At 41.0% G+C, this 10,989-nt stretch overlaps 1 protein-coding gene across 2 annotated transcripts; it reads right to left on the minus strand.

Annotated features, from left to right (window-relative positions):
• Positions 1–2,524: 2,524 nt before the first annotated feature.
• LOC125541102 (ABC transporter G family member 53-like) lies at positions 2,525–9,777 on the minus strand. 2 transcript variants are annotated; one of them, XM_048704583.1, is made up of 18 exons: positions 9,678–9,777; positions 9,417–9,507; positions 9,000–9,301; positions 8,379–8,660; positions 7,943–8,259; positions 7,620–7,780; positions 7,317–7,420; positions 7,078–7,234; positions 6,849–6,974; positions 6,566–6,645; positions 6,121–6,453; positions 5,518–5,808; positions 5,320–5,403; positions 5,099–5,232; positions 4,559–4,786; positions 4,230–4,401; positions 3,244–3,498; positions 2,525–3,097 (listed from the first exon to the last, which is right to left on the minus strand). In XM_048704583.1, the coding sequence occupies exons 2-18, from the start codon at positions 9,475–9,477 to the stop codon at positions 2,840–2,842; spliced, it is 3,345 nt and encodes a 1,114-aa protein (XP_048560540.1). In that variant the 5' UTR covers positions 9,478–9,507; positions 9,678–9,777; the 3' UTR covers positions 2,525–2,839. The 2 variants fall into 2 exon arrangements, with proteins under 2 accessions (XP_048560540.1, XP_048560539.1); XM_048704582.1 differs by having other exon boundaries at positions 6,566–6,708.
• Between the last annotated feature and the right edge of the window lie 1,212 nt (positions 9,778–10,989).

The following is a 10,989-nucleotide window of genomic DNA, read 5'->3' on the forward strand; positions in this document are numbered from 1 at the left end:
CCGAACCTCAGTATCAACAATAATTCTTGAGGCTTGAGGCTTCCTTGCTCGCTTCAGAGATACCTCAGGCACAGCAGAGAATTCAAAGGTTTCAGAAACTGGGTTATCCAGATCGTCAAAGCAGAGAGCTCGAGCAACTGGCCTTTTAACAGAAGCAGTTGGCACATCCAGAGCAGAGCTGATCGAGGAGTCAGGTGCAGGCAGAAGCTTAAGAGTAGAGGCTGGGCCACTGCAGAGGGCTTCACAGGACTGCTTGTTGAGCATAGTACCTATGCCAGACTTGAAAACAAACTGAGGAATGTTTGAAGACCAAATAAAAGGCCACATCTTCTCAAATGAGCGCTGCCACTGCATCACATGTGGCAAAATTGGTCCATAGAAAGTGAGAACTTGCCCAATCATAAGAGGAGGTTGATGTGGTCCCACTGGGGGCTGGAAGATAGCCACCTCAGCCGCATTGTCAATATTGTTAACTGAATCATCTGAAGGTTGCAGAACAATGGACTCCTGGGACTAAATTTCCTGAACTTCCTCATGCTGCATAGCTTCATGAACCGGGTGCACATCATTGATTTGCTGCTCATTGACAGGGTGTGGCACATCGTTCCAACCCAGCTCTGGAAATTCTAGCATAACCCAATTGTGGTTGTCAAACTGTAAATTGCCAGGGAGGGGGTGCGGATTGCCATTGAAGGGCATGGGGTCTTCATCTGCTGGTAAGATGTCTGCAAAATCCGCTGACAGGATATAGACAGGTGCAGACCAAGAGATCCTAGCACCACCAAAGTCTGCATATTCTCTGTAAGTCACAGAGCGAGGAACCAAAGTCGGCGTAGGAAAAGACACATAAGCCAACGATCGGACAAGCATGGGATCATCTTGATGCCAATGATGAAATCGACCAAACGTGCTAATTACATCCGCAAGGTACTGTGTGCGCCTATAATCCAGAGGAACACCCAGCAACATAACCCATCCACGGCGAAAACCCTGCGTTGCTCTGTAATTTACGCCCTCATCATGCGGGATAAACCGAACAAATCTATCATTGCCCAGGTTGAACGGTGGATGATCCACAAGAGCTTGACGAGCCAGAGCACTACGAAAACGAAAAAGCCCAACTCCTTGTATCCAAGATTGGGCATCCAGAACAGCTCTTCCCAGATCATTGACAACAAAGTTACTGACCAATAAATAGCATACAATGATAAATTTATAGGAAAACTCAACCGACCTTGTAGAAAATTGAAACACCCTGACTCACCTCATCGCGACTCAAAGAGGTCGAGCACCTCACGACCAGCGGTCACGCCCGACCTGGCTCCCACGAACGAGGAAGCCCATCGAGAAGCGAATGCATTTCACCCGCGCATACCCAGGGTAAGTGACATAGACACACAGACCCGTCTTGCCCGACACACGACAGGAAGTGGGCAAGACAGCGCACACGAGCGCGACAAAAATCTCCGCAGACACGCGGCCCCGATCGTGCTCCCGGGGCACACGTCATGGACCCCAAGGGAGAATGGTCAGGTGTGGGACGTTGCGTCGATCGAACAGTGCGGACCACGCCAGAGCCAACAGCAGGAGGCCATCGTGCACCAGACGACACAAATGGCACCCTCACCGACGTAGGATCCCAGATGGGTGGCCGCTTGGCGCTAGAGACTCCACCCAGGAGCGGGTGTGCGTCACTGACAGGAGGCCTCGGCCTCGGCTTTCGCGCGTGATAGGGCGCAACCAAAACCACCCCATGACGGTGGCCCCGTGTGTGCCCAACATTTCACTCGTCAAGGACCACCCAATCGGATCGTCTAGGTGCATGCAATCCGAGCATATCGGACAACGCGGAGAGCCCCGAGAGGCCCTCATGGCATGCCACTGCGGAACAGATGGCTCGGCGCAGATGGCGCAGGAGCGTGGACCACACATCCCGACTGCAGTGACCAAACCAGCCGACAGGTGCGAAGATGCCAAGAGGCGGGTCCAGCTAGGCCATCGCGCTTGGGTGTAGGCACGACGCGAGCTGTCGCATGACTATGGTCATGTGCGCACTTGCGGTCCACTCGTCATGGACCGCCAAGCCAGGTCGCCCGGGTCTGAGCAGTCCGGGCAAATCAATATTTCACATCACTCTCAAGTGGACCTCACGTCAAGCCAGCCGCAAACGGACGGCGGAGGGCCTCTTTGCCATCGTAGAGCCCACGCTAACGTCCTTTATAAGAGTAAAGCCCTATCGGACATCTCCAAATACATAACAAATTGAGATAGGGTTTTCACGCCTCTTATTGGTCGTGTTGCCATGCTAATCTACTCCATCCCAAACGTAGGCATGCACCAATGACTTCGAGAGCAGGTCCCCGGAACATCTTGCTCTTGTGATCCTGTACTAGGAGAGGGCAATTGGGTTTTAGAAAGCGCTACACTGGGTTTTAGAAAGCGCTACACGTGATTGTTCACATTCGTGGGTCACCTTCCTTCCAAGTTAGGCAGGGACGCATCACACATCTGCTTCGACCATTCTTGGATAACTTGTTGACAATAACATTACGTCGTCAGCAACCACAACTATTTTCATCTACAAACGATTACATATTTCGATCTACTCCCTAATTATGGTTGCTGCTACATGTACGATGTTGTTCAATCCATCTAGTATGCTAGAGGTATACATGCTAATAGTTACTTTAATCATGATTTATATTGTAGAGTTAATCATGAAATTGTCTAATATTCCCAGTAATATTCAAATGTATCCAATACAAGTAAAAGGACATAGTCCTATTGTATTGTCTCTGCTAGTCTTCGATCAAACTTGGATATGCTCTTCCTTGATCACTTATCTCTTTTCGAAGTTAAATAGCTTGATTGAGAGTCCGAAAAGGAAAGCAAAGAGAACAGCAAATAAGACGACCACATTAGCGACTGCCCACAGGAAGTCCTGATGGTACCCAAAGTAGCTTTCTACAAACTCGGATACTCGCACTCCATTATCAAACTCTTCTGTTACATCTCCAAACTGTGAAGTGACCAGACCATTGAGTGTCCATGCAATAGGGTTGAGCCAATAGTACCATCTCCACCATATTGGGATTCTCTATAGAGCAAAGTAGCCAGTTAACATAGTATCACTTTTTGAATAAGAGTTTGAATAATATTTGGAAAAGAAGGAGAAATTTTTGTTTATTGGTTAGATGGGGAAGTATAGAAAGTTAAAACATTGAGAGCAACTAGTATACTTACAGTTCTTGGTATAATAAATCCCGAGAAAAGGTTCCAGAGAGCATAGAACGCCGCAGAAGCAATAGAGGCAACATTGTAGTTTGAGGTCAGTCCCATCGACATCATTCCATAAAATGTGAAGTAAGCTAGAGTGAAGTACATGAAGAACAGGTACCAAAAGAACTTGGCAATTGTCCACTCGAACCCAATCATAGCATATACTAGAATACCATATATTAAGGACTGGACAAGGATATATGGAAGTTCAATTACAACCTACAAAGGGAAGGATGTTAGTTCTTATTGTTTTTTACTATTGCTTTCCACTTAGATATTTGTTAAACTATATATACCATCTTTTCTAGCTGTAATTCAATATGAACTCAATCCTTTCACTGAAAAGGCTTTTCGCCCCGCCTTATATATAAAGCAAATTACCACCACATACAATAAGCAGTTCAAGTATGGTATCAACCCACTCCAGAACACAAGAAAGAAGAAGAAAAATATACATGCTTGCGTTCATATATGATGTTATACATGAAAATGTGACGCCTTTTGTTTGTTAAACTCCATAGTCTTGTTTTTATTTGGCCTATAAAATAACTTATGACATTCCGGTTTAATAGGAATGATATAGTACTCATATCAACAAGGTGCGACCTCTTTTCTGGAAGTCCATCCTCAAGAAACCTTAAAGTTAAGCGTGCTTGGCTTAGAGTAATTTAAGGATGGGTGACCGACCGGAAAGTTGACCCCTTGGAGCAATTTGAGGATTGGTGACCGACTGAAAAGTTGATCCCAGATGCACATGAGTGAGGAAAAATGCACAGAAAAGACTAATGTTGGTATGTGGGACCAGTCTAGATCCCAGGTGCAACAGCCAAAAATCGGTGTGGGACCGGTCTAGATCCCAAGTGCAATAGCCAAAAATCGGCAGGTGAACCGGTGAGTTTGGTCGAGACATTACATAACTATAGATGAAAGTTAATGCAAAGAAACTTTACCTGTCCCAATGCATATGGCAAAGGTGAGTACATGCGAGCTGCACTTTCCCTGTAAAAGACTGTGCGCTCAACAGCCACAACCGGCTGAATTGAGGTAGAGTTCTGCACCCCCATGAACAGAATTGCGGAATACATGGATCCCATGGCGTTGAATAAGTCTTGTTGATTGTGTCTGCAAGAGTAAAGGTGGGAACCATAAGTAATCTCCTTAACAACTATTACCTCCGTACCGAATTAATCTCGACAAATCTAAGACAACTAATATCGGATGGAGGGAGTATTATATATACAATCATGTACTTCATTTAATTTATTATATATGATGTTACCTTTTTCTTCCAATACCCCAGAATATTGTCCCAAACAACAGTGCAAGTACTATAGTATAGAAGTACTTCACAACGGTATATGGAGGGTTTCTCCAGTATGACAAACTTTGCTTCCACAGGCAAGCAAAACTCTGTGTGATGAAGTTTTGTGAGTATTGGGTTGGAAAGGATAGGTCGCTTGAACCTTCAGGAGGTGTGCTTAGCTCCTTTATTAATTTTTTGTTCCTCCTGAGATGCAACAAAACCGATAATATTAGTGCACATTGTAAACAACTATTTTGTCAATTGTATTTGTCACACATATATGAACTTCGGTTGCAGAAGATCAAATTGACACACGAGTATTATCATGCTTTTACAATGGGTGATCTATGATTTCAATATATTTTAAGTCATGCATATTTGTTCAAATATATTAATTGTTGCTCTTTTTTGAAATATAAGATCTCGTGGCTTAAATCAAATTGTATCATGGCTATAGTTTTTCAGCATGACATTATTAAATTATTAAATTATGTAGTAATGAAACAAGAAAAGTACCGATATAATTCAGAATTCTTGTATACATGACTGAAGTTAATCCCGGTTATATGTTCTTGTGTTGTACTGGTAACTTCCAGCATCCATGTTGCAGGATTATGTCCGTCTTTAATCTTTCTGATATTTTCAATAGCCTGTGTAGAACCAAAGCAGTTCAGTAACTTTGTTTAGTATGACACTTCATATCTAAACATAGACTAATTTATGTTTCCTTTCGTCACCTCTAAATATTGGATCAATTCACACGAGTGTCGACCTAGTGGGCCTACATAAATCTCTTCACCTCCTCGTTTCATCAGGAAGAGCTGCAAAGACACACAAACCATCGTGTATTAATACGGTTCAGAAACATTAGCAATTGCTCATATGTTGCTTTAGTTTTTTTACCCTTTAATGTGTGTACAGACTCTATTTAGTACCTCATCAAAAGACTCGAATATGTCGATGCTCGGTTGGTGAATTGTGCAAACAACAGTCCTTCCTGTATCTACAGTATTCCTTATTGCTCTCATGACAATGGCTGCTGCCCGTGCATCCAGTCCAGATGTTGGTTCGTCCATGAAAACAATAGAAGGGTTAGCAACTAGCTCCACTGCTATTGTTAGCCTTTTCCTCTGCTCAGTTGACAATCCACTCACACCAGGTAATCCAACCAATGCATGTTTTAAGGGGTTAAGTTCCACTAGCTCCATTACCTCATCAATGAACATCTGCACACGGTTTCATGTGTTAAAGTAGATAGTAGATATGGTATCCCTTACCAAGATATGACTAGTAAATAAATGTGATCGACAAGCACTTCCAAATATCTTTCTCAGACATTTCAACTTAAATTCTATTGTGATCCATTTTTCACTTTACATGGCATTACCTTGTAATATCAGTTGACAATTCTTTTTAGTGAACCTTGTCAGTTGATAATATGAGTCTTCTCAATTAATCATGTTTCATATACTTTTCTAATATATGTACTTCTATACTATGAAAACATTCAAAGAAAGTTTTTTTTGTTCTTTGCAAACCTTTCTTGTTGAGGACTCAACATTGGCAGGTAATCGGAGCCATGCAGAGAATGCAAGTGATTCATACACAGTCACATTTGGTGAATGGATGTCATTCTGCTCACAGTAACCTGATACACGAGCAAAAGTTTCTTGCTTCTTTGGATATCCGGAGATTGTAATGTTGCCCTCTATGTATCCACTGGTCTTCCGTCCAACCAACACATCCATCAGTGTTGTCTTACCGGCACCACTTACACCCATAAGAGCTGTGAGTACTCCTGGCCTAAATGAACCACTGACACCTTTTAGTAATTCCAATCGGCTCTCCACCACACCTTGTGCTTTGATTTCCTACAGTTTATGTTGGATAAAGTAATGATGTGTGATGTTTTTACTCATGTATGTTCTACATATTGGACATATGAGTATAACCGTATCCTAAGAAGTTACATAAAGAAAATACCTCTGGCATGTCTACACTGTATTTTATATCATCGAATGTGACAGAGAGAGGTACAAAATGTAGGACCATTCCTTTCTTGCCTGGAATAGAATTCATAGTTGTGTGGTCAGAATTTGATTTGTCATTGCTCCCGTCTGCAGTATCTGGTAAGCATATGCAAGTGTTATAATTTTGAATTACACCTCAACTATCGGATTAGGAAGTCACGTTATTGAGCATTTCTAGTTGTCCATTTTTTATCTTATATCTTCCTTAGATTGATTAATATAGAACCATTAATTACCTCTAGATGCCATTGTACTGTTGTTAACCCATCCTCCCGATGATGCTTCTAAAAGTTCACCAATGAGATTGGCTTGTTTTATCTTCAATGTTTCTTCAGATACTGTTGGCTCGTTGTTGTCAAATGCTGCATATAGGATAATGTATGAGATTAGAATTTACAGCGTTTTTTGAAAAATTGCAATTTAGATATCTATTTACATTCTAAATAAAATTTATTTCGGACTCACGATTGAGGAATGTGAGGCAAACACTGTATAGGATATTAAATAGTAGCACATATCCGAGCAAGGCACCAGCACCAATCCAGTACCACTTTGTATTAGGAAAAATCCCTCGAGATTCCAGAACTAGTCTTCCAAGTGGTCTTTTGAAACTGGGGGTTGTCTGTAGTATATCATTAATAATATGCTTTAGCCATACATATTCAGAGACATGATTGTTCATCCTTCCACAGAAGTCTATTTACCTTGTTCCAGCTATGACCTAGGAACTCATTCACCGATAGGGCATTTTGTGCATACATCAGGGGTGATATCCAGTATCCCCATATCCACAAATTCTTCACATTGTCTGTTAAATCATACAAATATTTTCATTTAATTTATGATTCACCGATAACACATCCAATGGGGGCAAACATAACTAAACTCCAGAAATTCTTTCTAAGTTTTCTCAGCTTTTTTTAACTGGGCTAACCCCCTTCCAAGTTTTCTCAACTGGACACTTCAAACATCTTTTTTAGGACTTCAGCTTAGCCACTTTTGCATACCTCTTGCCATGACGAATCCACCAGTGAGCATAAAATTTAACATGCAGAAGGAAGCGATGGTGTTTGCAATAACATGATGCCTTGCAAGGCCAGCAACGAAGCGGAAGAGTCCAGAAAATGCCTCGTTCACTAAGAAGAGCAGTAGGAGCTGTCTAAAAAATCTGTAGCATTGCATTGTTTTCATTAGCTTGTGCAACACATTAAAAAGAGCATCTTGCCCTTTATTACGAAGGGGTATGGGTAATCTCAACCGTTGATGTGTTTAGGGGGGTGTATCAAAGAAAAGGTGTTAAAAAACCATTGATCTTAAAATTTCCACTTACCTTTGTATGTTGGGATCAAATCCGATACCATAGTATGTTATCCCAACCCAAATTGTTGCATTGAGCAAGGATAGGGGGGTCTTAATGATCCATGAAGTCAACGAGTATATCCATGCTGGAAAGAAGAGAAGATCTCGTTGCTTGAAAAAAACCGGGAGCTTTATAGTAGTTAGACCTACTTCTGCAAACCCATTGAACATTATCATCAAGATCCCAAAGAAGATAGCACCCATGTATATCCCTCCATCTGTTACCGAGTCACGATGCATATTGATGCGCAGAAATACGGTCATTGCAATGATCGCCAAGAGTGTCAACTAAAGAAAAAGGAGAAATAATAAGATAATGTACGTTATGTTCTTCTATACTTTTCTAGGAATACCAAAGAAATCATTTAGTGTTGAACTTCTGTAGATTTTGATTTTAGAATCATCACCTGGGTTGCCTTGAATATATACAAAAAGGAATTCCTCTTCATGAGCAATATCTCTCTGTTGATATTAGCTTTGAGTAGTTCCTTCATGCTGGCACCGTATTGTGATTTTTTCAGAGCTGCGGGATGACTTTTGTCCTTGTCAAATGGCACAACTAACTCACTCCTTATAGCTTGACCAACGTGGAAAGATTGAAATGCCTCCGCAAACTCCTTGACCGGAACAAATCTGTATGTCTCATCATTGTTTATCCAGTATTGTCCTTGATCTTTTATTGATGTAACCTATAAATTTCCAGTTATAGTTAGTCAAACTTTAACATGTTAGCCATTTATGATCCCGCTATTACAAAAATCCCACGTTTTGGGGGATGAAAAAAACCCACAACTTATGACAATTTTCTAGAACTACTGCAGCTTGCCATATTTTGCTACAGACGCAAACTGTAAGAAATATATTAATATGTTGATCCATTTGTTTCACTTGTGAGCACACATTATGCATTATGAAAATTCCTAGAAATTTAAAGTTTTATATTTTGAAGGTGATTCACGATAATGCACTTTAAAATAGACCCATATATAATCAGGGAAAACTTCATACAATAAGTTGATTACACTCACTTCTTGCAGGAAGTCAGCTACGCCTTTTCGCTTGGGACATTTGAATCCCATTATTTCAAAGAACTCGAGAACATATTGTCGAGGGCCATTATAGACAACATGACCATCTGAAAGGAGAATTATATCATCAAATAATTCATATGTCTCTGGTGCAGGTTGTAGCAAGGCAATGACTGCTGTTCCACCAATAATGTGGATTGTTTGTCGGATGGAGTTCACAATCTGGAAGGTTGTCGAGCTATCAAGTCCAGTTGATATCTCGTCCATGAAAAGGGCTCGTCCGGGTGTGACGAGCATCTCAGCTGCACAACCATGTCATAGAAAGGGTGAGTTTGATTGTATAGGAGTACAAAGTAATTTAGCTATGTAATAACACATAAGCATCTTGTAAGTTTCTTACTTTCGAACTATATTTACCTGTAGTTACTCTCTTTTTTTGCCCTCCTGATATGCCTCGCAACATATTGTTTCCTATCATTATATCGGCACAGATATCCAACCCTAAGACCTTCAATAATTCAAACGAGTGAAATTAAAGAATTAGTAGTGTGATCACTTTTCATTTCTTAGAACTTTTTGTGAAATTAAATAAAGGAACTTGGTATCATTCTTATTATAATTATGTAATTCAATGTAAATTACAACTGAGCTATAAATAAGTAATTGATTCGCATGCACCTTTAGTATGTGATTTGTGACCACCTCGGCTTTTTGATCTCCTGTTGCAGCAGCCTAGATAAGAAAAATGAAAGATTGATATGCATCAAGCTTTACATTTGAACGTACCATGTCTCAACCATTGAATTAAGTGAACTAGTGAAGTGAACTAGCTACGATATATTGGATTGTGTGTTAGCTAGTGTTGAGTTGAAGCAAAAAATATTCTCTTGTGGCAGTACACGCCTTGCAAAGGCTACTTTCTCATCACACACCACTTCTTTTGGACTCCGGTGAGGTCCGCTAACATAGGGGACGAAGCAACTTTCTCTTTTGAGCTATTGTGGTTAGAGAGGGAATGCTTCGTTCAGATGGCGGCCAAAGAATGAGAAAAATAAACACGTGGTGGAACAAATGTAGGGAGGTGACAATTTAAAATCCGGCATATTAGACAATTCTTACGAGGATGTCTAAGAATTCTAGCTGTGCTTATAAAAATAAAAAGAAAGGTTCCTTCAACTTATTGATGTTTTAGATATTAAGGCCAAATGAACCCACCTCATACCGACAGAATGTGCTGCCAAACACGAGGCTGAGGTGAACATTGGCGAACTCACAAGAGAGGAATAAACCAAATGACCCGACCGTGCCAAAGTGAGGTACGTACGGGAAGGTGGCAATAATACTAAATTCTTCCATTTGGTCGTGAGCGACAAACACCCCAAAAAGAAAGCTGTCCAATTAGTGCAAGACAAGGGGATGATTGTGGGGCGGGAAAATCTCAAATCTTATCTCTAATTATTATATAAGGCTATTTGGCTCCTTAGTGTCCACCTTCGTGTTGATGGATGAGGACATTACTCATGATATTCCACAACTTTCGCTGAAAGAGAACGTGGTTTTCGCAACGCCATTTATGGGAAAGAAGATGTTTTAAGCCATCTCGCAAATGAAGAGCAATAAAGGCCATGACTAGACAGGTTCTCCATGAAATTCTACCAGAAATGTTGGGGGACTATAAAAGGATAACGTATGGCATTGTTTGTGGATTTATTTAATGGGTAATTTCGACTGTTTATGCTCAACTTTGATACCATCATGTTGTTTCCAAAGAAGGAGGACACCATGCGGATTTACACAATTTCATCCAATTTGTCCGCTCAATGTTAGTTTTTTTACCAAAGTGGGTATAAATAGAGGCTAACTGCAATGGCGCACATTGTGGTCTCTCTACTCAAATTTCATTCATGCCCTGAACGACATATCCTAGAAGGGGTGGTAGTCCTAAAGGAGAAAATTCATGAGTTACACTCAAAGAAACTTCACAGAGTTA

This window comes from Triticum urartu, chromosome 2 (assembly GCF_003073215.2).
Source record: "Triticum urartu cultivar G1812 chromosome 2, Tu2.1, whole genome shotgun sequence".
Classification (NCBI taxonomy): Eukaryota; Viridiplantae; Streptophyta; class Magnoliopsida; order Poales; family Poaceae; genus Triticum; species Triticum urartu.

What these genes read in the sequence shown, in the direction of transcription:
- LOC125541102 (XM_048704582.1), bottom strand. Translation starts at nt 9,477, where the DNA reads ATGATAGGAAACAATATGTTGCGAGGCATATCAGGAGGGCAAAAAAAG. An exon ending in TTGAGTCCTCAACAAGAAAG is followed by an intron (nt 5,809 to 6,120) that starts GTTTGCAAAGAA and finishes AACCGTGTGCAG; the next exon opens with ATGTTCATTGATGAGGTAAT. An exon ending in GATTTATTATACCAAGAACT is followed by an intron (nt 3,098 to 3,243) that starts GTAAGTATACTA and finishes TTTGCTCTATAG; the next exon opens with AGAATCCCAATATGGTGGAG.